Here is a 24,120-nt window from a genome sequence, read left to right as displayed (position 1 = left end):
TGTTGCTCCACAGCCCCTCCAGCACCCCGTGGTCATACTCCCTGTACCCCATCCTCATCCATGCTGCTCCACAGCCCCTCCAGCACCCCCTGCATCTCTTCCCATGGCTCCGAGAATGTCGCTCCACAGCCTCTCCAGCACCCCGTGATCGTACTCCCTGTACCCCATCCTCATCCATGTTGCTCCACAGCCCCTCCAGCACCCCGTGGTCATACTCCCTGTACCCCATCCTCATCCATGCTGCTCCACAGCCCCTCCAGCACCCCGTGCGCCCCATCCCCGTGCACTTCACCTCCACACATCCCGCACCCCCCTGCCCTCGTCGCCCCTCGCTCCCCCCAGCACCTCGTCGAAGTCAGCGATGATCTCGTTGAGCAGCCTCAGGCACTCCACGCCCTCGTTGTTGGCCTCCAGCTCCACGTAGAACTCGGAGAAGTTGCTGATGGAGGCGAACATCACGGCCACGCACTCGCAGGACTGGTAGTAGAGCTCGTCGTTGCGCCGCTCCCGCGCCAGGAAATGCGCGGCCACGTCCTTGGGCAGGATGTTGTGGAGCAGCCGCCGGTTGTAGGCCTGGAGCTCCTCCATCTCCTCCTTCTCACCCGTTGCCTGCGGGGAACAGACCCGTGTGGGGGCTGCCAGGGGGGCCACGGGGCCACCCCGGGGTTGGGGCGCGGGGACGGGTCGGTTCTGGTCCCGGGGCGAAGGGAAGAGGGTTGGTCCCGGTCATGGGGTGCAGGAAAAGGGTGGTTCCCGGCCCCTGGTCCTACCTGGAGCTTCCAGAGGAAGTCGAGGCGGGCGGTGGACTCGACCTGCTGCGCGTGCAGGTAAAGGGCCAGGGCGAACACGGCCAGGACGGCGGGGGTGACGAACCGCAGGGCCACCTTCCCCTCCGCGGGGCTGCGGGACCCCCGGAGCCCTGAGAGGGGCTGAGGGATGGCCCCCGCCCACCCCAGGGACCCCAAACCTGCACCCAACCCCAAACCTGCACCTGCCCACCCCAGGGACCCCAAACCTGCACCCAACCCCAAACCTGCACCTGCCCACCCCAGGGACCCCAAACCTGCACCCAACCCCTACGATTCACCCTCCCACTCCAGGGACCCCAGAGATCCACCCAGACCCCAAAGGCCCACCCACTCACCCAAGGGAGCCCCAAAGATTCATCCCACCCCAAGGATGCACCCAACCCAGGAGCCCCACTGCTGCACCCACCCAGGGACCCCTAAAACACACTCAACCCCAAAGCTGCACCCACGCCAGAGACCCCAAAGCTGCACCCACCCTCGCAGCACAGACCCCCCCCCCCAAAAGGCACCCTCCTGCTGCTGCCCACTCTAACCCCCCTGCCCCCAGTTCCCCACTGGTCCCAGTTGCCCGCTCACCACTCGCCCTGGGTCACGTTGAAGGAGGGCCTGTGGGGGAGAGGAGCCGGGGGTGAGCGGGGTGGGGACACATCTCGGAGCTCGGGGACCCCGGGGGGGGGGCACACGGGCACTCACAGGGCGTTGGCCACGACCAGCAGGTCGGCGTTGTCGAAGAGGGCGGCGTGAGGCCCCTCCACCAGCAGCAGGAAGGTGGCCTCGATGGCCACCATGAGCAGCAGCTTCCCGATGCTGCTGATGTGCAGGAAGACGGAGCAGGCGAGCAGGCTCAGCACCACGCTGTAGCTGAAGTACTGGGGGGGGGGACGACACGGGGGGGATGCACTGGGACCCTGGGAACGCCTGATGGTACCCCCAGAACCCCAGGTGGCAGCCCAGGAATCCCTGCAGCGCTCCTGGGAACCTCTGCAGCACCCCGGGCACCCCAAGGGCACACCGGGAACACTGGATGGCACCTCTGGGACCCCTGCAGCACCCTAAGAACCCTGGCAGCACCCTGGAAACCCCAGTCAGTACCCCAGGAACCCCAGCCAGCACCCCAGGAACCCCTGCAGCACCCTGGGAATGCTGGATGGCACCCCAGGAACCCCAGATGGCACCCCACGCCCATGGGGACCTTGCACCCTTGGGGACACCCTCAAGGGCTCAGTGCCAGCACCCGCAGAGGACCTTGGACCCGAGGGACCTGTGCCAGCACCCTGTGTCTGCAGGGACCCTGTGCTGGCACCCAGCACCCTCAGGGACCCCTGCCAGCATTCCTGGGGCCCCAGGGACTGCAGAGACCCTCTCGCCAGCACCCAGAACCCCCAGGGACCCTGTGCCAGCACCCAGGGAGGACCGTGCACCCCCGGGGGCCCCTGTGCCCGGGGTGCCCGCAGCCCCTCACCTCGGGGAAGTCACAGGCCAGCCCGTCGCCGTGGCAGGAGCCAGGGGGGGTCCCCAGGGAGAAGTTGAGGGCCCGGAGCTGGCAGGGCCCCACGGCCTCGGGGGTCACGTTGAGCTCCCGGGCGGCACATTCCCGCAGGGCCACGCGGCTGCAGGAGAACTGGGGGGGGGCAGAGGGGTGAGATGGTGCCCCACAGCCCCTCACAGCCCCCCACAGCCCCCTACAGCCCCCCCCAGGCCCCCAGGCCCCCCATGTCCCCACCATGTTGACGAAGGCAGCGATGAAGACGAGGAGGATGGTGAAGACGGCGATGCCGGTGCTGCGGGCGCGGGACTGGACGATGCTCCGGGAGAGCCTCTGCAGGGCGGTGGGGAAGAGCTGGGGGGGGGACACACACAGGAAAGACCCCGTCACTCCCAGCTGAGCCCCCCAAAGCCCCCCCCCAGCCCTCGGCCCGACACTCACGGTGACGCAGGAGTAGACGGCGCAGACGAAGAGGATGGCGGCGAGCACGATGAAGATGCTGACGTAGACACCGAGCATCAGCGGGGAGCTGGGGAGAGGTGGGGGGTGAGTGACGGGCTCGGGGGGCCAGGGCCGGGGTTTTGGGGGGGCTGCAGGACTCACTGGGGGAACACCAGGATCTGGAGGCAGCAGATGAAGCAGAAGACCAGGAGGGTACAGGCCACGTAGCCACCGAAACGGTCGTCGATCTTCTTGGAGTACTGAGGGGAGAGGGGGAGGTGGGACGGGGAGATCCCACGGGATGGGATGGAGGGGGACAGGGGGGACCCTGGGGGAATGGGATGGAGGAGGATTGGGGATACCTGAGGGATTCAGGGGATGGGATGGGATGAGACTGAGAAGGTGGAGGGTCCATGGACCAGCACACAGAGGATCCCAGGAAATTAAGGTGAGATGAGAAGGACAAAGGTGCTGATGGGGCCAGAACTGAGGGGACTTCAGGGGACAGAGGGGCCCTCAGGGCTGGGGCAGAGGGGCCAGAGGGCCTCCCACCTTCTTCTCCAGCTCAGGTGTCTGGAAGGTGAGCAGGAACTTCTTGACGTGGTCCTTGCGGAGCTGGTCGATGCTCCGGGCGTCGATGGCCCGGCTCAGGAACTCGTCCACCTCGTCCTCGGGGTTCAGGGCCTCCTGGGCACCTCGGCTGGGGACACGGGGGGGTCAGGGTCCCCCAAGACCCCTGTCTCTGCCCCAGGGAAGGGCCCAGCCGTGACCCCCCCAGCGCCCCGGCATGGGGACACTCACTTGTCCTTGCTGGAGTCATCGATGCCCTGGGAGACACAAGGAGATGGGGGTGTCAGGGACACTGGCACGGATGGGGGGGCCCCCCCACGGATGGCAAGGACATGGGGCATCCCCCAGGGTCACCCAGGATGGGGGGCAGAGTCCCAGGGGTCACCAGGATGGTGGGGGTGTCCCCAGGGGTCTGCAGAGGGAGGAGAGAGGGGTCTGGGGGGGGATGTCTGACACCAGTGAGGACGGGGGATCCTTGAGGGTCCCCAAGGCTGGTGAGGACGGGGGGATCCCTGAGGTCTGTTGAGGATGGGGAAGACACTGGGGGGGTTCCCATGGGCTGATGAGGACGGGGGGGCCACCCCAGGCTCCCCCGAGGCCTGCAGGCAGCAGGAGGAAGCCACAAGATCCTCGGGCAGGACTGGGGAAGCCACGGGCAGCCCCGGAAGGGCAGCAAGCAGCCGATACCGCCGTGGTGGGGCCCCCCCCATGCCCAATACCCCCCTCCCCGAGGCCACTCACCATCTGCCGGAAGGCCTTGGAGTCCTTGGTGCGGGAGAAGGAGCGCTCGGGCACCCAGCGTGGCACCAGCCCCTCGGTGGAGTTGGCACGAGCGCGCTGCAGCTTGGCCAGGATGGCCTTCTCCTCCTTCTGCAGGGGGGACGCACGGCCGTGAGGAGCAGGGGGGGACACCCCGGCTCTCCCACCCTCCTGGGACCCCCCCCCCGACCGTCCCCCCCCACTCACGCGCTTCTGGCTGCAGCCCACGATGAGGAAGGTCTCGATGTTGTGCTCCTTGAGGTAGGCGTTGCGCTCGCCCCCGTGCCCCGGCTCCACCTCGTAGTCGCCGTTCAGGTACTGCAGCGTCGCCCAGGTGATGTGGATGCGCCTGGGGACGGGGTGGGGGGGGGAAGGACGTGAGCCCTTACCCCCCTCCACACCCCCTGCCCCCGTCCCCCCCTCCGTCCAGCCCCTCCCCAGCCCGGCTCACCCGGCTTTGCCTCCTGCTTCCATGTGGTTGGCGAGGGTGACGTCGTTGGACCAGACGTCGAACTGCCACTTGCGCAGCCCCAGGACCCCGCAGTGCACCCGCCCGCTGTGGATGCCCACGCGCATGTTCACGTTCACCCCCGTCACCTCGCGCACCAGCCTGCGGATGGCACCGGCACCGCGTCACCCCCGGGCACCCCCGGGGCACCCCCGGGCGCCCTGAGGCACCCCCTGACCTCACGGGATTCCCGGACACCGTGGCACCCCCGGGCATCACCTGGTGCACCCCTGGGAACCCCAAGGCTCCTCCCAGCACCCCTTGGCACCCTCAGGCATTCCAAGGCAACCCAGGGCCTCACGGGCACCCCCAGTCACACCATGACACCCCCGGGCACCATGACCCAGACCGGTGAGCACTGGGGAAGCGCCAGCGCCAGCACCAGGAACGGGCACAGCCCCCCAGCATTGTGGTGGCACCAGGGACACACCAGCAAGAGGGAATGGGCACAGACTCCCAGCTTCGTGGTGGCACCAGGGACGCGCCAGCACTGGGGACGAGGCACCGTCCCCACAAGTCGTGGTGGCACGTGGGACCTGCCAACACCGGGGATGGGCACCGGGGGACGGGCACAGCCCCCCAGCCCTGCCCCACTCACGAGATGGCCTCGATCATGTCGACGCCCATCTCGACGCAGCAGTGAGCGTGGTCCCCCCGCGCCTCCGGCAGCCCCGACACGCAGTAGTAGCAGTCCCCCAGGATCTTGATGCGCAGGCAGTGGTTCTCCTGGGGGGCACAGGCGGGTCAGGGGGGCTCTGGGACCCCCCCAGGCCCCCCCGGCCCCTCCACTCACCGCCGCCAGCTTGTCGAAGCGGGCGAAGAGCTCGTTGAGCGTCATGACGAGCTCCTGGGCCGTGCACTGCGAGGCCAGGCTGGTGAAGCCCTCGATGTCCGCGAAGAGGATGCTGCAGGGAGCAAGGGCGTGGGCTGGGGAGGGTCCACGCGCTGCCCCGGACCCCCCCCCCTCCTGACACCCCCAAAACCTCACCCGCACCCCCATCCCCCCCCAGTACCTGACGTTGTCGTGCTTCTGGATGTAGATCTTGTGGAACATCATGTCCTCCTTCTTGGTGTTGATGTCCTCCTTCATCTCCATGGCCACGTGCTGCGGCAGCACCGAGAGCAGCAGCCGCTCCTGCACCCACAGCAGCGTCATTAGTGGGGGGCCAAGACCTCTGGGACCCCCCCCAGCCCGGCACAGGGACCCCTGGGACCCCCCCCAGCCCACCTGCTGCCGGTTCTCCCGCTGGAGGTGCAGCCGTGCCTGGATGTAGCCGCGGGTCTCCTGGAAGGCCTGGCGCTGCGACACCTCGGCGGGGTAGTGGGTGCAGACCCCCACCACGTTGGTGCAGAGGAAGATGAGGGCGTTGGCGCTGAGCTGGGAGGGGGAGGTTGGCTCAGCGTGACCCCCCCCAGCCGGCTCTGCCACCCTGGTCTGCGCCCCAAAACCCTGCCTCTGGTATGGGGGGTGTGGGGCAGGGAGGGACGTGGGGACCCAAGGCAGGGGGATGTGGGGACGCAGGGACCCGGGGACACAGGGGACAGGGGGACCAGGGGGCCATGGGGATGTGGGAAACCAGAGAAGGGGGGATATAAGGATGCAGGAACCCAGGGCAAGGGGGACACGGGGACCTGGAGCAGGGTGGGTCACGAGGACACCCTCTGGAAGCGGAGGAAGTCGGGAAGCAGAGATGGCTGCAGTGGGAGCTGCGGTTTCCCCCCTGTCCCAGTCCCCCGGGACCGGAGCCAGGGCTATTTATAGCTCTCCAACACACTGGGAGGGGGGGCCTCGCACCCCCCAGCCCCCTCACATCCCCCTGGAAGCCCCATCGCTCCCGCCCTGCGGGGGTGAGCCCCACCCCGAGGGGCTGCCCCTCCCGTGACCCCCAAAGCCCTGCTGGCCTCGGATCCCCCCTGTCATCGAATTCCTCGCCCTGTGCCCCGCGGGGACGACACGTGGCCCCAGCCCTGGCCAGGCAGGGCGAGGGTGACGGTGACGAGTGGCCCCGTGCAGGGAGGGGGAGCAGAGCAAGGGGCTGCCGGGGCTGGGAACACCCAGCCCTGGGGATGGGGGACCCCTCTGTGCCCGCAGCACCCCACTGGGAGCACCCAGCACGCCAGAGGGGCAGGACAGGGGACACTGCCAGCGTCCCAGTGCCCTGGGTGACAGCCCTCCCCCCCCTGCCCTGGCCCTGCATCTCCTCCTCGGGGATTTCCGCCAGCCCCACAACAGGGGCTTTGTGGGTGCCCCCCTCCCGCGGTGCAGCCCACAATGGTGGGTCTGTGCCAGGATGAGGGGCCCCTCCTGCCCCATGGGGGCTGCGGCAGCAGAGAGACCCTTGGTCTCACCACAGGCCCCTGGCACGGGACCTCCCCCGGGACCCCTCCACCCCCGGGCAGCCAAGGGGCCCCTCCCACGTCCAGAATTTTCCGCCACCAAGTGCAAAACCACCCCAATTTGGCAGAAAGGGAAGCGGGGAGCCGCCGGGTCCCGCTTGGGGGTTATACCCACAGGCGGGCAGGACCCCCTGGGCTCAGCCCCCCGCCCCGCCCTGTGCGTGTGTCCCCCTTTCCCTACCTGCTTCCAGAGGAAGGGGTCGGCGGCGTTGCGGTGCCAGGCGATGGCGAGGTGCAGGGCGGAGAGCAGGACCCCGGCCAGCACGGCCGCCCGCATCCGCACCGGCAGCAGCGTGTACGTGATGTAGATGAAGAAGACGCTCCACCAAACGCCCTCGGCCGCGCTCCGGGGGGACACGGCCACCGTCCCCAGCGCCTGCACCCCGGCCAGCAGCCCCAGCACCACGTAGCTCACCACCCACATGTAGTCCTGGGGGAAGGCGCTGCGGCTGCACAGCACCATGAGGAGCAGGAACAGGGCCGTGGCCCCGGCCAGCGCGGCGGCCGCCGGCACGTGCGGGGCGCCGGGCAGGCAGAGGAAGAGCAGCATCACCCCGCAGACCAGCACCAGCACCCCCATCAGCACCGTCAGGCTGCTCTGGTTCATCTGGAAGAAGTAGCGCTGGTAGAGCCGCTCCAGTTTGGCCGACTGGAAGCGTTTGGAGCGGAAAACCTGGAGCAGCCGCCGCCAGCACTCGCCGGCCGACGGCCGCCCCCCGTGTCCCCCGACCCCCTTCGGGCCCTTGGCCTCGCCGTCCTCCAGGGCCCCGTCCACCGATTTGAGTCCCAGGTCGCCCGCAGGCCCCTTCTTGCCATAGTGGTCCTCCTGCCAGGTGCAGCGCAGCCCCCGGGGGGGTCCCGCGCCCCTCTCCATCTCAGGGTCCTGCAGGCAGCTCATGTAGCGGGGGCCGCAGAGGCCGGCGCGGGGCCGGGGGCCCTTCTTGCCGTTGCGCTCCCCCCATGCCGTCTTCCGCTCGTCCACCTTGGGCACCAGGATGCCGCTGAACCACGACATGCTGCGGGCACCGGGGGGGGTTCAGCGCTCGGTCCCCCACCCCGACACCCCGAGAGGGACCCCGGTGCTCACGGGGCTGCGAGGCCACGCAAGGGGCAGAGTGTCCCGGTGTCCCGCTCCACCCTGGGGGATGCAGACCCCAAGTCCCAGCTCTCCCACCACCTCCATGGCCCCTGTGGGAACGGCCGGTGCTGGGTTCCCGGTGTCAGAACCCCGGTGCCGGGTGCCCGGTGCTTGGTGCCCGTATGCCAGTGCTGGGTTCCCGGTGTCCCGGTGCCCGGTGCGTGGCCCTGCCGAGGCCGCCCCGAGCCCGCCCTCCCCGGCGCAGCGACCTGCGACAAAGCTGGGACCGACCCGGGCGTCCCGGCCCTGTTTGTCTTGAACGGCGGCCAACGGGCTGCACCGGGCACGGCCGCCCCGGGGCACCGGGAACCAGCCGGGACGTGGCAGCCCGGTCCCAGCCGGCCGCGGTAGGAGCGGGCGAGCGGCGGTGGGGAACGGACACCGAGAAGGGCCGGCCCCGGTGGCGGCGGCCGCCTCTCTCCGTCCCTCCCTCCCTCCCTCCCTCCCCGCTCCGGGCACGGGAGCCCCGCCGAGCCCGGCCCGTTCACCAGGACCCGCCAGCGCCCTCCCGCCGCCGCACCGGCCGCTCCCGCCGCACCGACAGCTCCGGCCGCACCGGGACCCCCCCGCCGAGCACCGCACAGCCCCCCCGGCGCCGCACCGCTCCCGCCGCCCCGGGGACCAGCCCGGTGTCGCCCCCCCGCCCTAATCCCAGTCCCACTCCCAATCCTAGTCCCGGTCCCGATCGCGGTCCCCGCCGCCGCCCCGATCCACCTCCCCCCCGCCCGCCGCCGCTCCCGGTGCTCCCGGTCGGCCCCGCTCACCTCCGCCTCCGGAGCCGCCGCCCGCGGGGCCCCGCGCCCCGCCACGGCCCCGCCGCCGCCCGCTCCTACACGGCGGCCGCGCCGCGTCCCCGCCGCCCCATCCCGCGCCCAGGCCGGGCCCCCGGTGGCGGTGGCGGCCCCGGTCCCGGTCGCGCAGCCCCGGCCCGCCCCGGCCGGTGCCCGCCCCCCCCCCGCCCGGATCCGCTCCCGGGCGCTCCCGGCCAGCGGCCTTAAAGGCGCAGCGGCGGCGGCGGGAACGGCCCGGTACGGCCCGGTACGGCCCGGAGCGGCGGGGGAGGCGCGGGCGGACCCGCACCCCCGGGGGCTGCGCACACGCACACGGACACGCACACACGGACACGCCGCGCCGCGGCGACATGGCGGGGACAGCGGGGACACGCGCGGCCGGGCCCCCCGTGTCCGCACTCCCCGGGCCCCCCCGTGTCCGCACAACACCCCTCTCTGAGTGTGTCGCTTGCACGCCCACCCCAGTGCCCCTCCGTGCCCCCCCTTGCACACCCGCCCCGCGCGCATCCCCGCACCCCCCCTTGCACACGCACACGGCGCCCGCCCTTGTGCAACACGCACGCGTGTGTACACACGCACACGTATCCCCCCGCACGCCCCTGGCGTGCACACACACACCTCTTTGCACAAGCACACACCTCTTTGCACAAGCACACGCCGCCTTGCACACACACACACGCACACGCATGTTTTGCATCCCCCCTTGCACACACACCCCCCTCCTTGCACACACACACCCCCTTGCACGCTCACAACCCCTTGCACATTTACATCCTTTCCATACACACCCCCCCTTGCACACGCGTGCAGTCCCGTTGCACACTCACACGTGCACCCCTCTGTGTGTGTGTGTGTGCCCGCAAACACGCCCGGATTCCCCGGGCACACACACCTGGGCACACCTGGCGTGCGCTCAGGGACGCGTGCACGGCCCCCCCTTGCACACACGCATCACACAAACGCACCTTGCACACACACCTGTACACACACACACACACCTGTACACACACACACAGACCTTACACACAGTCCCAACACACCCCCCCTCGCACACACACCCCCTTACACACTCACAGCCCCCCCTTGCATGCACACACCACCCTCACACATCCCCTCACACCCTCACAGTCCCCCTCACACACACAAGCCCTTTGCACACGCACCCCCCATTTCCACGCGCCCCGTGACCAGTTCGCACAGGGCACCCCCTCACCGTGGTCCCCGCCAGCCCCCCACCCCCGTACCCCCCGAGTGGGCGTGGGTCATGCCTTGGCACACACACTCCCGTTCCCGGACCCCTCCGTGCCCCCCCTTCCCTCCCCCGCAGCGGCGGCGCCGGGCCCCGCAGCCCCCCCCGCCCTGGCGCCGGGCCCCGGGGAGCGCTGATTAATCATTAATTAGCAGCCGCCGGCGGGGCCGTGTCCCTGCGGCCCCACGCGGAAGTCCCGCCGCGCGGGGGGTGGGGGGGGCCCACGCTGGGTCTCCGTGAGGCTCCCGGTACCCCCCTCCCCGCAGCCCCCGCGCCCGCCGCTCCGGTCCGGTGATGCTGCAGCACCGGAACCGGCCGCCCCCGTGGGCATGGCGGGGACACGGGGCGTGGGGTAGGTGGGCTGCGTCCCCCCACAGCCCCGCCCGCCCCACGCGGGGGTCTACGGGGGCAGGTACCCTCAGGGGGGTATATACCCCCCGGGGCGGGGGGGCAAAAACCCCCGGGCGGGGGAACACGGTGGGGTGCGGGTGGTGGGGCTCCCGCATCCCCTCACACGCGTGAGCACGGCCGAGGGGTCTCCTCTTTCCCGGTCCCGCCCGGCTGGTGCCCGCAGCACTGCGGGTTGCGGGGAGGGTCCGTTCCCGGTGCCCTCCGGTGGCTGCCCAGCTGCGGGGGCGCGGACCGGCCGCCGCGGGGATGGGCGCGGGGGCGGGCAGGCGGGGGCGGGGACGGCCGGGACGCCCCGGCGGCCCCGTGTGATGCGGAGCGCGGCAGTGGCGGCGGCGGCGGCGCGGCCCTTCCCCGCGGAGCGCCGCGGTCCGGTGCGGGGCGGCCCCGCCGGCATCCCGGGGGCTCCGGTGGGTGCCGCCGGGGATGTCCGCCCCGGCGCAGTCTGACGCTCCCGGCTCCTTCCAGGTGAGCGGACCGGAGCCCTCCCGGCCGTCGCGGGCCCGGTGCGGCCCGGTTCGGTTCTTCCCGCAGCGCGGGGGGCCGCCGGTGGCAGCGCCGCGGCGGAGCCACGCCGCCCGGTGCCGCCCGGTGCTCACCGGCCGCTCTCCCCGCAGAGCCCCCGGAGGCTCCCGAAGCGCAAGAGCCGCTTCAAGCGCTCTGACGGCAGCACCTCGTCCGACACCACCTCCAGCATCCTCCGCAGGCAGGTGAGCGGGCCGGCACCGGCACCGACACCGGCACCGGGGCGGGGCAGCCCCACCAGCCCCGGGCCCGCCGCCGTTGCGGCTCCGCATTAAGGCAGGGACCGGGGGTGCGGAGCGGGGAGCGGCCGAGCATCTCCCACCCCAACCCCTGCACCGGGAGGAATCGGGCGGCCGCCCCCGCCCCGGGGGACCGGGGCTGGGCGCCGGCACCGGGCGCCGGTGGCATCGCAACAGCCGCTCCCCGCGGCTAAAAATAGCGAGTGCTGCGTCAGGGCCGGGCCGGCGGCGGGCACCGGCACTGCGGCGCGGGGGGCGGCCCCGGGAAACTGAGGCAGCGGAGGGGGAACGAGCCGGGGCGGGGGGGGCCGCGGGGCCGCCCCGCCCGGTCCATCAGCCGGCACCGGGGCCGGCTCCGCGCGCTGCCCGAGGGGGTACGGACCCCCCCGCCGCCCACCACCCGGTGCTCCGGTTCCCCCCGGCGCGAGCTGCGCCCCCCTCCCCGGCCGCCGGCGGGGGAGCGGGTACCGGAGCGGCCTCGCGGAGGGCGGGGGATTCCGGTGGGGGAGGCCCCGAGGGCCGCAGAGCGGCCCGAGCATCCTTTTTCCGTCCCAGGGTAGCACCTGCTCCTCCGGTACCCCGGTACTCCCCGGTACCCTCAGGGACCCCCCGTCCCGGCCCAGCACCCGGCGCGGCCCCTTCAGCACCTCGGAGAGGGCCCGGCCGGGCCCCACCGCGTGTCCGGTACCGGGGCCGGTGCCCAGTGCCCCGTGCCCGGTGCAGGTGCCCGCGGCCCGTCACGCCGCTGCCCGGAGCCCTCGGCCCGCCGAGCGCTGCCCCGCGGCCCCCGGGCCGGCCCCGAGCGCTCCCGGGCCGGTCCCGCCGGTGGCCGTCCCGCTGCACGGTAACGGGGAGGGCCGGGCCGGTCCCCCGGGGCCCGTCGCTGCCCCCCTCCTCGGAGGCGGGGGGGGGGGGGCGCGGCGGGGGGGGGGGAGCGGCTCCGGCCCCGCCGCAGGGCTCGCCCTGCAGACGGGGCTGCTGCCGGCTCGGGGCAGGACCGGGGCCGCCGCACCGGAGCATGGAGGTACCCCCCGGGACCCCCCCGCCGCCGCCCCGGGACCCCCGGCCGGCACAAACCCTCCGCCGCACCCCAGGACGCCCCCTCCCCGGGAGCTTTGCCCTCTTGCCAAACTACCCCCTCACACACGCGCCGCTACCGAGAGCTGCCCCGGTGCCCCGTCCCGGTGCATCGCACCGGGACCGCTCGGGACCCCCGGCTGCCAGTGCAGCCCCCCGGGGGGAGCTGCACCGGGGAGGGACCGGAGCCCCCCGCCAGCACCGGGAAGAGGGAACCGCGACCCCCGACGCCCCCCCGCCCCCCGGGCTGAGCGGCGGGGGCGGCTCCGTGCGCCCCGGGGGGGCGGTGGGAGGCGGGGGCGGGGAGGGGCGGGGAGGGGCGGCGGCGGCGGCGGCGGAGCAGGCAGGGCCAGCCGGAGCCCGAGCCGCAGCCGGAACCGGAGCCGGTGCCGGTGGAGCGGGGCGGGGGGGGGGGCGCGGGCGGCTCGGCTCGGCTCGCCCCGTCTATGTCGTTTTCTGACTCCAGCGCTACCTTCCTGCTCAACGAGGTACCGGCCCCGGTACCGGCTCCGGTACCGGGGGGGCCGGGGCGGGCCGTGCCCGGGGGGCCGCGGTGGGAGATGGGGGGAGCTGCGCCCCGGGGGGCGGTGATGGCGCACGGGGGGGCCGTGCCCGGTGCGGGCGGTGTTGGCCGTGCCCGCTGAGGGGGTTCGTGCCCGGTGCGGCGGAGGGGGGAGGGCTGTGCCGCCCCCCCGGGCCCTTTGTTCCTCGCCGCCGCTTTTCCCTCGATCCCGGCAGGTGCGACCGGGATGGGGACCGGGTTCGGGACCGGGATGGGAGGATCCCACCCCCCGTGACCGGGGACCCCGCGAGGGCCGATGCTCCGGGCCTGGGGGGGGGGCTGCATAGGGGGGGTGTCGTGGTGTAGGGGGGGCGGCACTGGGAATGCTGGGGGGTGATGTCGTGTCTGGGGGGCGCTGGAGACGCTTTACTGGGGGTCGCACTGGGGATGCTGGGAGGGGGGGCCGCTGGAGACGCTGTAATGGGGGCCCGCACTGGGATGCTGCGGATCCATACTGGGGATGCTGGCGTGCCCTAGTGGGGATGCTGGGGGGGTGGGGGCGATGCTCGGGGAGGGGGGGGAGGCGGTGACGATGCTGGGGGGCCGTGCTGGAGAGGCCATATTGGGGGGGGGCATGCTGGGAAACCATATTGCCTGCGGTGGGGTGGGGGGGACCACGGCCCCCCCCCGATGTGAGCGGGGTGGGATGTGCAGGGTGGGAGGCCCCGTGTGCTGGCGCGGGGGGGGCGGTGCTGGGCAGCGGCGCTGAGCTCAGCCAGGCAAGGCCCGTGGGGCCTCGGGGGGGGGTGGTTGAGGTTGGAGGGGGGGGCTCAGCTCCATCCAGGGACCTATAAATATTTCACCGCGGCTTCTGCGCCTGTTCCGGGCGCAGCGGGCGGTGGGTAAATACCAGCGTGGCGGGGGGGGGGGAGCCGGGGGGGCTGCGCTGAGCACCCCGGGGTGGGGGGGACACCGGCAAGACCCACATCCCCATCGTGACAGGGACCCCTGTCCCCAGCCCGGCCCTCCCCGGGGCTGCAGGGCTCTCCCCCGTGCCCCCCCCCCAGCACACGGGGGTTGCACCCCAGGGATGCCGTGCTGGGTGATGCCACCCAACACCCCTGGCTCGATGCCCCCGTGGACACCAGAAAGCTGGAAGGGGGTTGGGGGTCAGCAGGGTCCCCTCCCCGGGCTGGCACTGCCTCAGGGCAAGGCCCCTCTTTGTGGGGGTCCCCCCCGCAGCCCCCCAGCACTCAGCCCTGTCCCCCCAGGGCTCGGCGGACTCCTACACCAGCCGCCCGTCCCTGGACTCCGACGTGTCCCTGGAAGAGGACCGTGAGGGTGCCCGGCGCGAGGTGGAGAGCCAGGCCCAGCAGCAGCTTGAGAGGGCCAAGGTAGGGGTGGGGGGACACCCAGGGCACGGCTGGGGAGGGACTGGCAGGGCCTGGGGGTGCTGATTTACCCCCCCAACCCCCCCCCAGCACAAGCCAGTCGCCTTCGCCGTGCGCACCAATGTCAGCTACTGTGGGGCGCTGGACGAGGAGTGCCCGGTGCAGGGAGCCGCCATCAACTTCGAAGCCAAAGATTTCCTGCACATCAAGGAGGTGAGGTTGGGTGCTGAGACGGGGGGGAGGGGGGAACAGGGCCAGGGATGCCCCCTCCCCGGTCTCACCCCTGCCCTGTCCTCACCCAGAAATACAGCAATGACTGGTGGATCGGGCGCCTAGTGAAGGAGGGGGGGGACATCGCCTTCATCCCCAGCCCCCAGCGCCTGGAAGCCATGAGGCTCAAGCAGGAGCAAAAAGCCAGGTAGGGATGGGACCCTGCTTCCCCCCGGATCCCTCCCGGGCTGCCCAACTCACCCCCTTCTCCCTCAGGAGAGCTGGCAATGCCTCGGGCCTCGGCGACAGCGGGAGCCGGCGATCGCCTCCCCCCTCCTTAGGTAAGGGCAGGTCTTGGCCCAGGGGCACCCAGAGGGATCCAGGGGGATCCGGGGGGGGGCCTCACTTTACTGTCACCAACCTCTGTCTCTTCTTTCCTCTCCTCAAGCCAAGCAGAAGCAGAAGCAGGTGAGTCCCGGGCACAGAGCCGTGCCCCGGGCAGGGGGAGATGGGGAGGGGGCTGCAGGCAGGGTCAAGGGTGGGGTGGGGGCAGAGACACCCCCTCTGCTCCGGTTATGGGGCCAGGGGGGACTCCAGGGCACTGGAGCTCTGTGGAATAGGCTCATCGACCCCTTCCTGGTTGGGGATGGGTGACCAGGGCACCGACCCCTTCCCGTGTCCTCCCGCAGACGCAGCACATCCCACCCTACGACGTGGTCCCCTCCATGCGGCCCGTGGTGCTGGTGGGGCCCTCACTGAAAGGATACGAGGTATGGGGGGGCTGCGGGGTTGGGGGGAGGCCTCGCTGTGCCCTGGGGTGGTGGCTCGTGCCCCTGGTCCCCTCCCTGCCCGTCCCGTGCCGGCAGCGGGCAGATGGCAGGGCCGAGGGCGGCTGGCAGGGCGCCGGGCGGCTGCCACCTCCCTGCCGGTGCCATCTGTCCCGGCTCACCGGGCTGGCGGCCCCGTGGCAGGTCACCGACATGATGCAGAAAGCCCTCTTCGACTTCCTCAAGCACAGATTCGATGGCAGGTGAGACGCCCCCTCGCACACCCAGAACCCCCCTCCGTCCGTGGCCCGGGGGTCCCCGGGTGCCCACGGTGTCCCTGTGCCCCCCCAGGATCTCCATCACCCACATCACGGCCGACCTGTCCCTGGCCAAGCGCTCCATCCTCAACAACCTGGGCAAGCAGGCGATCCTGGAGCGCTCCACCACCCGCTCCAGCATCGGTGAGGGGTCGGGCTCGCCCCGGGGTGCAGAGACCCCCTGCCAGGGGCCAGCCCAGCCTGACACAGCCCCCCCGTGCCCCCCCCAGCCGAGGTGCAAAGCGAGATCGAGCGGATCTTCGAGCTGGCCAAGTCCCTGCAGCTGGTGGTGCTGGACGCCGACACCATCAACCACCCGGCCCAGCTGGCCAAGACCTCCCTGGCGCCCATCATTGTCTACGTCAAGGTGTCCTCGCCCAAGGTGAGGGGTGACTGTGGCTCTGGGGGGTCCCGGCTGCCCCCCGTGGTGCCACCACCCCCCTCTCCCCTCCCCAGGTCCTGCAGCGCCTCATCAAGTCTCGGGGGAAGTCGCAGGTGAAGCACCTCAACGTGCAGATGATGGCAGCTGACAAGCTGGTGCAGTGTCCCCCGGTGAGCTGGCCCGTCCCCCCACCCTGGGGATGCCCGGGAGGGTCCCCAAGCCCCCCCGTGACCCCTTTTACCTGCTCTTCCCCCAGGAGCTCTTCGATGTGATCCTGGATGAGAACCAGCTGGAGGACGCCTGCGAGCACCTGGCCGAGTACCTGGAGGTGTATTGGCGGGCCACGCACCACCCCCCGCACGCCCCCCACGCCGTCCCCTCGCCCACCGGCCTCCCGGGCCTGCAGGTACCCCCACGGCCCCCTCCCTGCTCCCCACAGCTGCCACAGGGACTGGGGGGGACACACACGGTCCCCCTGCACTGTCCCCAAAGCCCCCTCCCTGTTCCCTACGGGGACCCAGCACAGGGGTCCCCAGACCAGGGTGGGGGGCGCACAGGTCAGGGTTGGGGACACGCAGCCCCTCTCCCTGCTCCCCCCGGGGACCCAGCACAGGGGTGCCAGGGCACCGTGCCACCCCTGCAACCCCTCCGTGCCCGCAGAGCCAGCAGCTGCTGGGGGAGCGGGGGGAGCACTCGCCGCTGGAGCACGACAGCCTGATGCCGTCGGACGAGGCCGGGGACACCTCGCCCCAGCCCTGGGGGGCCACGTCCCAGCGCAGCTCCCGGCACCTGGAGGAGGAGGAGGAGTACGGGGACCCCTACCCAGACCTGTACCAGCCCCACCGGCACCACGGCAGCGGCCCCGGGACGCCGGAGCGCCCGGGCGAGCGCAACCACGACAGGAACTGGCAGCGCAGCCGGCCCTGGGCCAAGGACAGCTATTAGGGGTGGGGAAGGGGGGGGGGGCACGGCTGGGAACCGGCCCCCCCCCCTCAGAGCCCGGGCGCTGCCCCCCTCGCCCCAGCCCCGCGCTGGGGGTGCTCAGACAATCTCCCTCTCGGGGATCTCCTCGGCACCGGCAGCTTCCTCTCGCCCGGGCCCCCCCCCGGGCACGTCTTCAGCCATAAGCACAGAGCTGGGGGGGCCCGGCGGCCAGGATGCCCCGGGACCCCCCTCTCCCGAAACGTTTTGGGAAACCCGGGGACAGCCACATGCCTTCTCCCCCCGCCTCAGTGTCCCCCCGGCCCCGCATCGCAGGCTGGCTCATTCCCCGCAGGGCAGCTGCCGTGGACAGTGGGTGCCCCCCCCCCAAAAAAAGGGTAGGTAAGGGGCACGGGGGGCAGTTTTAGCAGCGTCCCCCACCCTGCACAGACCCGAGGAAGAAGGGGAAGGCGCCCACTCCCCCCCACCGGGGCCTTGCCTGCCCCCTCCCCACCCCTGCATGGGACCCCCGGGAGGAGGGGGCCGCACCACTCGCTTCGCTCTGCATCGATTCCCCCCCTGCCCCGACCACCGCAGCCAAACCGCCCCCCCTCGGGATGGGGGGGGGGGACACAGAGGGGCTGTACGGGGTGGGGGGGCTGCTCCACGCCTGCACCCACCGCCCTCCCCCTGCCCACGCTGCCGTCACCGCAGTCACCGCACACTCCTGTAAATACGGCGCCCACCGCCCTCGGCCGGGGGGGCCCAGCGTGGGCTGAGCCCCCCCCCCGGGGGCCAGCGCTGGTGGGGAGGGGGGGCAGGGGTGGGGGCCACAGATTTGTTACGATTTCTTTTGTAGAAAGCACTGATTTCCCTGTAATTGGTTTCAGAAACACACGAGTGCTTGGAGGCGCCGGTGTCCGTGTCTGTGGGGGGGGGGGACACCTGGTCTGGGGGGTGGAAAGGGACAGTGGTGGTGGGTGCTGAGCACCCAAAAAACGCCCTTTTGGACACTGCTGGCTCCTGTCCCTGTGGGAGGTGGCACCCAGGGAAGGGAGAGGACGAGGAGCCGATGCTGGTAACGCCGCTGCCGGTTTATTCCTGCAGCCTGGAGCTTCAGCTACAAAAAACTCCCAAAAAACCCAAAGCACGAGGTGCAGACAGTTCCCAGGACAGCCCAAAAACCAGCCCCGCCCTGGCAGCAGGGAGGAACCGGCCCCCAAACAGCCTCCAGCAGCTCCTCCGCTCCGTGGGGAAGGTGGGGAGGGGGACTGGGGGAACAGGGCGGGTATTTTGGGACAATCCCAGCCCCAGTCTCTGCGTGGGGACAGTCCTGGCTGAGCAGGGAGCTGGGAAAAGAACGGCCACAACAGTCCTGGCAGCCCTGCTGGTCCTGTCGTCCCCAGAGAGGTGACAGAGGGGGCACAGAGGGGCCTCACGCGAAGATCGTCTCCTCCCGCCGCTTCTTGGTGAGGATGGTGCCAGGCTTGTGCTGGGCATCGGGGTGGTTGGCCAGCTCGGGGGGGCAGGAGGACACGGGGCTCTCCAGGATGGCCTGTTTGAGGTCGTAGAACACCGTGGAGTCCTCCTTGGTGAGGAAGGTGATGGCCACGCCGCTCTTCCCCGCTCGGCCCGTCCGCCCGATGCGGTGGATGTAATCTGGGAGAGGGGGCAGAGGGTCAGAAAAGGGCTTGGTGTGGGCAACACTGGGGCTGGGCAAACCTTGCAGCACCAGGACCAAGGCCAGGCACCTCCCACAGCCCCCCCACAGTGTGGGGCAACACCAGGGCTGGGCACTCCCTGCACCCCCAGGACAGGCAGCACCGGGTCTGGAAACACCCCACAGCCCCCTGGGCTGGGAAACACCCCACAGCACCAGGGCTGGGTGTCCCCCACAGCCCCCTCAGCCCCCCCATCCTCACCCTCGATGTTCTTGGCCATGTCGTAGTTGACCACCATGGAGACGTCGTGGATGTCGATGCCACGTCCGGCCACGTCCGTGGCCACCAGGATGTCCTTGGCCCCGGCCTTGAGGTTGGAGAGGGCGAACTCCCGCTGCTCCTGGCCCTTCCCGCCGTGCAGGGTGCAGGCGTTGTACTGTGGGACGAGGGGGGTCAGTGGGGGCACATCGGGGGGTCCCCAGGCAGGGACAGGGGACACGGGGCTCAGGGTGATCCCCCTCCCCAGCCCAGACTCACCCCCATCTTCTCCAGGGACTTGGCCAGCACGTCGCAGCCCTTCTTCTGGTTGACGAAGATGATGATGGGCGGGTCGAAGCCCTGCTCCAGGATGGCCAACAGCTTCTTCCTGCAGAGGAGGAGGAGGAGGAGGGACAGTTGGGCGAGGAGAGGCTGCAGCGGCCCCGCAGAGTCCCCCCCTCACCCTCAACCCCCCTCAGACCACCCCAAAAAGCCCGTCCTGCCCACCTCTTCTCCGACTCGGACATGAGGAAGACCTTCTGCTCCACCCTCTCGTGGGGTTTGCCGGCAGAGCCGATGTAAACCACGGCCGGGCGCCGCAGGTAACTGCGGGCCAGGCGCTCCACCGCCGGCGGCATCGTGGCCGTGAACATCACAGTCTGGGAGGCAACAGGGCAGGGATATCACCCACAGGGCAGGGACATCACCCACGGGGCAGGAATGTCCCCCCATAGGGCAGGAACCCCCCCCCCGTGGAACAGTAATAGCTTGCATAGAACAAGAATGTCTCCCCCCTGGGCACGAACACACCTTGTGGGGCAAAACCATCACCCCACAAAGCAAAAACATGCCCCCACAATGCTAAAACATCTCCCCCGTGGAGCAAGAACATGCTTTGTGCTGTGGGAACATCTTTAGTGGGGCAGGAACCCCTTCCCCAAACCCCTCCCCACCCCATGAACCCCCACATGACGCCCCCTCAGCCCCCCTGCCCGTGCCCACCTGTCTGTACTTGTGCTTGCCCGACTCGAAGTTGGCCAACATCTTCTCGGGGTCCTCGGCCTCGTCGGTGTCGGGTTTCTGGTTGGTGACCGGCATGTGCTCCAGGATCTTCTGCACGTCGGGCTCGAAGCCCATGTCGATCATGCGATCGGCCTCGTCCAGCACCACGTAGGTGCAGCGGCTCAGCACCAGGTACCGGTTCTCCAGCACGTCGATGAGCCGGCCCGGCGTGGCAATCACGATCTGGGGGGGGTCGGGGGGGGGTCAGTGGGGCAGCCCCGGGGCTGAGCCACCCCCCCGGGCCCCCCCGGTGCTGCCCCAGCCCACCTCGCAGCCCATGCGCAGGCGGAAGCCCTGGTCCTCGCGGGAGATGCCGCCGATCACGGCCACCGTGCGGATGCCCAGGGGTTTCCCGAATTTGATGGTTTCCTCCTCGATCTGCTGGGCCAGCTCGCGGGTGGGGGCCAGGATGATGGCGTAGGGCCCCTGGTCCGACTCCTCGATGCTGCAGTGTAGGGAGAGGGGGACAGACATGTCACCCACGGTGACACCATGTGAGCCTGTCTTGTCCACTGCACAGTCACCCTGCCCTGTCCCCCATCCCCTCCAGTGTCCCCCTGCCACCCCGCCCCATCCCCTTCACAGCATCACCACATCATCCCACCTCATCCCCATCCCCTCCAGCCTTACCCTGTCGCTCCATCCCTTCGGCAGTGTCACCCTGTCACCCTGTCCTACCCCCTCCGCAGTGTCACCACCACATTACCCTGTCTCCCCCTCCCGTGGGCAGCGTCCCCCCGCCCCGTGCCCTCACCGGTCGATTTTGGGCAGGGTGGTGATCCACACGAGCAGTGGGATCAGGAATGCCGCCGTCTTGCCGCTGCCGGTCTCGGCCACGCCGATGATGTCCCGGTTCTGCAGCCCGATGGGGATGGCCTGGCGCTGGATCGGGGTCGGCTCCTGCCAGAGGAAAGCAGGTTGGGAGCAAAACTCTCCCTCCTCCCCCTCCCCACACCCCTGACGACCCCTTTTCCCCACTCCCAGCCCCCTCCGGGGCCCCCCTCCCTGTGCCCACCTTGTATCCGCACTTGTCGATGACCTCCAGGATGTGGGGGGGCAGGGAGGAGTCCTTCCAGGAGCGGATGGGGTTGGGGATCTTGCCCCCCTTGGTGGTGATGCTGTAATCCTCCCGGAAGATGCGCCAGTCCCTGTCCGTCATCTCGTCCAGCTTCTTCTGGGACCAGTGTCGGTCGTCCCAGCGCTGCTTGGCCTCCTTCTTCCTCAGCTTCCGCAGCCGGGCCCTGGCCAGGGGCAGGAGGGGACGGGGATGTGGGAAGGGGGACAAGGAACCGGGATGGGGCTCACCCTGTGCCTCCGGAATCCTCCCGTCCCCTCCCACAGGACCTGCCACATCCCAGCGCCGCCCCCAGCTCCCCACCCTGGCCAAGCAGAGCCAGCCAGGATCCCCCCACACCCCTCAGCACCCTCCCAGCTCCGGCCCCAAAATCCTCACTCCTCCTGATCCTTCTCCTCCAGCGTCCTCCTCTTCTCCATCAGGTCCCCGTAGAACCGCGACTGCTCCCGCTTCTGCTGCTTCAGGTCGATGCCCGCGATGAAGCCGCGGCCCAGCAGCTGCACCTGGTGCCTCTCCTTGTACCTGGAGCAGGGTGGGAGCATCAGGGGCTGCCCTGCACCCCCTCAGGGGCACCCCCAGCCCCGGGCACCCCCCGCACTCACAGGGGGTTGTAGTCGATGGAGGTGTCCTCGGACGCGTCCCACTCGAACACGAACTTGCGGTCGTTGAGGTGCCGCGTGCGCCGGCGCTTCTTCACCCCGCCGAGGTACCGCTCCTGCGGGACCCCAGGGTCAGCGGGACCCCCCCGGACACCCCCCTGGCCCCCAGCCCGGCCCCCAGCCCCACCTTGATGGCGTGGAGCTCTTTGCTCTTGTCCTTCTCCTCCCGGATCTTCTGCCTGCCCTCCTCGTCCTCGGTGCCGTTGGTCTCCCGCTCCATGCGCTCCCGGCGCTCCCGGCGCTCGCGCTCCTGGGGGTCTTCTGGGGAGCAGGGGAAGGGGCTCAGAGCCAGCACAGCCCCCTGAGGGGGGGTCGAGAGCTCCAGGGGGTGACCCCTTACCCAGCATCTTCCTCCCCATCTCCTGGAATTGTTTCCTCTTCTTCCTCTCCTCCTCCAGAAGCCGCTGCCGCTCCTCCACCTCCTGCTGCCGCCGCCGCAGGGCCTCGGCCTCCCGCTCCGCCTTGGACAGGAACTTGGGCTGGGGGGGACAGGAAGGGTCACACCAGGCCTGGCTGCAATCCCCACGCTGCTGGGGGTCCCTCCAGACCTCTCCACTCCCCCCCAGATCCCCCAGCCCTCCCCTGTCCCTCCCAGGGGTCCCCCAGCCCTCCCCACTCCTTCTTGGAGTCCTCCAGGCCTCCCCAGTCCCTCACAAGGGTCCCACCCAGGCCTTCCCCATTTGCTTCTGGGATTTGTCTGTTCCCCCCAAAGCCCCCCAGGTTTCCCCACTCCTTCCTCAGGTCCCTCTGTTTCCTCCCCAGGCCTCTCCTCTCCCTTTGAGAGTCCTTCTGCACCCCCTGAGTCCTTCAGCCCTCTCTCCTGGGGACCCCTTTGTGTACCCCAATCTTCCCCATTCCCTCCAAGGGTCCTTCTGCTCCCTCCTGGGGGTCCCCCAGTCCTCCCCCTCTCCCTTCTGGGTCTCCACAGCCCCCCCAGTGCCCCCCCTGGGTCCTTCCCTTCACCCCTTCGGCCCCCCTCAGCTCCCCCCGCTCCCTCCCGGGTTCCCCTTCCCCGGTGTCCCCTGAAACATCCCCAGCCCTGGCACAAGGAAGAGGCTCCTGTTCTCGCTCCCACCTTGGCTTCTGCCTCCTCTTCCGCCTTTTTCTTCGCCAGCAGCTCCTCCAAGGACAGGGGCTGTGCCTGGAAATGGGGCTGGATGTCAGCACCACCCCCAGGGACCTGGATCCCCCTGGAGCCATTTCCAGTCGAGCCCCATCCTCACCTTCTCCTTCTTCAGGGCATTCTCCTCCTCCTCCTCTGCCTTCCGTGCATCCCGGTCCTTCCGGGACTTGGAGTCCTTCCCCCTGCCCGGGGACAAACTTCCCGGGAAAACAGCACGGAATCAGGCACCAGACACATCCCCAGGGAATCCTCATCTCTGGGGGGCTTAGGAGAGAGCAGGGACCTCTCCAAAAACCCACCTGGATCTCTTCCTGTCCTTGTCCCGCCGGTGCCCATCCTTGTCCCGATCCCGCTCCTTCTTGCCCCGGTCACGGTCCCGCTCCTTGTGCCGCCGATCCCTGAGGGACGGGGAGGGGTCACAGCGCGGTCCCACCCGCACCCCAGACTCCTCCGTCAAAGCTCTCCCCCAAAACCCCACGGAGCCGTGGCCCCCCCTCACCTCTCCGTGGACTTGGAGCGGGACCGAGAGCGGGAGCGGCTCCTTCGCCGGTCCCGGGATCGGTGTCGCTTTCTGTCCTTGGCCGGGGAGCCCTTGCGGTCCCGGTCGCGCTCCCGGTCCCGTTCCCGGTCTGGGGAGCGGGAGCGTTTCCTCTCCTCCTTCACCGGGGACGCGTCCCGGTCCTTCTTGTCCGCCAGTTCTCCGGCCATCTGCGGGGAGGGGTCAGCGGGGGGGACCGGGGAGGGCTGGGAGACCCCCACGGAGGGTACGAGGAGGGCTGGGGGTCACGGGGAGGGAGCAGAGGGACCCCGGGGAGGCTGCGGGAGACCCTGGGGGACCCCCAAGAAGGACCGGGGAGGTCTTGAAGGACCCTGAGGGAGCACAGAGGGACCTCCAGGAAGGACCTGGGGGGGCAGAGAAGAACCCCCAGGAAGGACCGACCAGGGCAGGGGGACCCAGAGGGGCCCCGAGAAGGGGACGTGGAGGGCAAGAGGACCCGGGGGGGGTTGGCAGAGGAGCCCCCAAAGGGCTCGGGGGGACGCGGCGTACCGGGCGCTCCAGGCCCCGCCCGCGGTGCCCGGTACCGGGGCTCAGCCCGGCGCGGCGGTAGCGGGGTCCTGCAGCCCCTGGGCGCCGCGGAGGTCCCTCCCGGTGGTCTCCGGCCCCCTCCCGGTGGTGCCCGGTCCCCGCTCACCCCGCCAGCCTCGGGCTCAGCGTCGCCGCTCCGCCACCGCCGCCGCCATGTCCGCCGGGGCCGCGGGGCACGCCGGGACGGCGCGGGACTACAACTCCCGGCAGCCTCTGCGCGGGAGAAACTACAACTTCCGGCATCCCCCGCGCCGTCAAAGCACCGCCGCGCCCCGCGATCCCTCCGCCGCCCCCGCCCTCGGGAATGA

At 70.7% G+C, this 24,120-nt stretch overlaps 3 protein-coding genes across 6 annotated transcripts in view; 1 reads left to right on the top strand and 2 right to left on the bottom strand.

The window, feature by feature from the left end:
* Nucleotides 1-8,915, bottom strand: part of ADCY6 (adenylate cyclase 6) — a 10,952-nt gene extending 2,037 nt beyond the window's left edge. Inside the window, exons 1-19 of the mRNA XM_039377919.1 lie at nucleotides 8,873-8,915; nucleotides 7,152-7,986; nucleotides 5,802-5,951; nucleotides 5,587-5,708; nucleotides 5,367-5,478; nucleotides 5,172-5,299; nucleotides 4,517-4,675; nucleotides 4,273-4,414; nucleotides 4,048-4,176; nucleotides 3,538-3,563; nucleotides 3,289-3,436; nucleotides 2,899-2,996; nucleotides 2,737-2,824; nucleotides 2,533-2,649; nucleotides 2,272-2,430; nucleotides 1,503-1,678; nucleotides 1,386-1,415; nucleotides 771-900; nucleotides 293-609 (exon numbers count right to left, since the gene is read on the bottom strand). Coding sequence (XP_039233853.1) covers nucleotides 293-609; nucleotides 771-900; nucleotides 1,386-1,415; nucleotides 1,503-1,678; nucleotides 2,272-2,430; nucleotides 2,533-2,649; nucleotides 2,737-2,824; nucleotides 2,899-2,996; nucleotides 3,289-3,436; nucleotides 3,538-3,563; nucleotides 4,048-4,176; nucleotides 4,273-4,414; nucleotides 4,517-4,675; nucleotides 5,172-5,299; nucleotides 5,367-5,478; nucleotides 5,587-5,708; nucleotides 5,802-5,951; nucleotides 7,152-7,985 — 3,065 coding nt within the window. The 5' untranslated portion in view covers nucleotide 7,986; nucleotides 8,873-8,915. The remainder of the gene's footprint in view (nucleotides 1-292; nucleotides 610-770; nucleotides 901-1,385; nucleotides 1,416-1,502; nucleotides 1,679-2,271; nucleotides 2,431-2,532; nucleotides 2,650-2,736; nucleotides 2,825-2,898; nucleotides 2,997-3,288; nucleotides 3,437-3,537; nucleotides 3,564-4,047; nucleotides 4,177-4,272; nucleotides 4,415-4,516; nucleotides 4,676-5,171; nucleotides 5,300-5,366; nucleotides 5,479-5,586; nucleotides 5,709-5,801; nucleotides 5,952-7,151; nucleotides 7,987-8,872) is intronic.
* A 1,990-nt stretch (nucleotides 8,916-10,905) lies between these two features.
* On the top strand, nucleotides 10,906-17,796 carry CACNB3 (calcium voltage-gated channel auxiliary subunit beta 3). 2 transcript variants are annotated; one of them, XM_027731869.2, is made up of 14 exons: nucleotides 10,906-11,024; nucleotides 11,174-11,266; nucleotides 14,171-14,293; nucleotides 14,381-14,503; nucleotides 14,593-14,708; nucleotides 14,777-14,841; nucleotides 14,949-14,968; nucleotides 15,190-15,270; nucleotides 15,472-15,530; nucleotides 15,619-15,728; nucleotides 15,815-15,966; nucleotides 16,041-16,136; nucleotides 16,223-16,372; nucleotides 16,627-17,796. In XM_027731869.2, exons 1-14 carry the CDS (start codon nucleotides 10,983-10,985, stop codon nucleotides 16,909-16,911), a joined length of 1,515 nt encoding a protein of 504 aa, XP_027587670.1. In that variant the 5' UTR covers nucleotides 10,906-10,982; the 3' UTR covers nucleotides 16,912-17,796. The 2 variants fall into 2 exon arrangements, with proteins under 2 accessions (XP_027587670.1, XP_027587671.1); XM_027731870.2 differs by lacking the exons at nucleotides 10,906-11,024; nucleotides 11,174-11,266 and adding an exon at nucleotides 12,784-12,885.
* Nucleotides 17,797-17,966: 170 nt separating this feature from the next.
* Nucleotides 17,967-23,995, bottom strand: DDX23 (DEAD-box helicase 23). Of its 3 annotated transcripts, none has more exons than XM_027731867.2 (17): nucleotides 23,919-23,995; nucleotides 23,225-23,433; nucleotides 23,025-23,123; nucleotides 22,826-22,922; nucleotides 22,678-22,743; nucleotides 21,943-22,081; nucleotides 21,730-21,863; nucleotides 21,546-21,658; nucleotides 21,322-21,465; nucleotides 20,884-21,109; nucleotides 20,623-20,768; nucleotides 20,136-20,313; nucleotides 19,809-20,051; nucleotides 19,314-19,465; nucleotides 19,086-19,194; nucleotides 18,810-18,984; nucleotides 17,967-18,546 (listed from the first exon to the last, which is right to left on the bottom strand). In XM_027731867.2, exons 2-17 carry the CDS (start codon nucleotides 23,431-23,433, stop codon nucleotides 18,323-18,325), a joined length of 2,454 nt encoding a protein of 817 aa, XP_027587668.1. In that variant the 5' UTR covers nucleotides 23,919-23,995; the 3' UTR covers nucleotides 17,967-18,322. The 3 variants fall into 3 exon arrangements, with proteins under 3 accessions (XP_027587668.1, XP_027587669.1, XP_039233855.1); XM_027731868.2 differs by having other exon boundaries at nucleotides 21,730-21,860; XM_039377921.1 differs by lacking the exon at nucleotides 23,919-23,995 and adding an exon at nucleotides 23,774-23,792.
* Between the last annotated feature and the right edge of the window lie 125 nt (nucleotides 23,996-24,120).

The sequence above is a fragment of the Pipra filicauda genome, unplaced genomic scaffold (genome assembly GCF_003945595.2).
Source record: "Pipra filicauda isolate LSUMZ 115617 unplaced genomic scaffold, ASM394559v2 scaffold973_size55502_pilon, whole genome shotgun sequence".
In the NCBI taxonomy this organism is placed as follows: domain Eukaryota; kingdom Metazoa; phylum Chordata; class Aves; order Passeriformes; family Pipridae; genus Pipra; species Pipra filicauda.
This window is presented reverse-complemented; position numbering and strand designations above follow the sequence as displayed.

Coding starts and splice junctions, on each gene's coding strand:
- CACNB3 (XM_027731869.2), top strand. CDS start 10,983: ATGTCCGCCCCGGCGCAGTCTGACGCTCCCGGCTCCTTCCAG. Junction 14,504..14,592: donor ATTTCCTGCACATCAAGGAG/GTGAGGTTGGGT, acceptor GTCCTCACCCAG/AAATACAGCAATGACTGGTG. Junction 16,373..16,626: donor CCGGCCTCCCGGGCCTGCAG/GTACCCCCACGG, acceptor CCGTGCCCGCAG/AGCCAGCAGCTGCTGGGGGA.
- DDX23 (XM_027731867.2), bottom strand. CDS start 23,433: ATGGCCGGAGAACTGGCGGACAAGAAGGACCGGGACGCGTCCCCGGTG. Junction 23,124..23,224: donor CGCTCCAAGTCCACGGAGAG/GTGAGGGGGGGC, acceptor CCCGTCCCTCAG/GGATCGGCGGCACAAGGAGC. Junction 20,314..20,622: donor ACCCTGCCCAAAATCGACCG/GTGAGGGCACGG, acceptor CCTACACTGCAG/CATCGAGGAGTCGGACCAGG.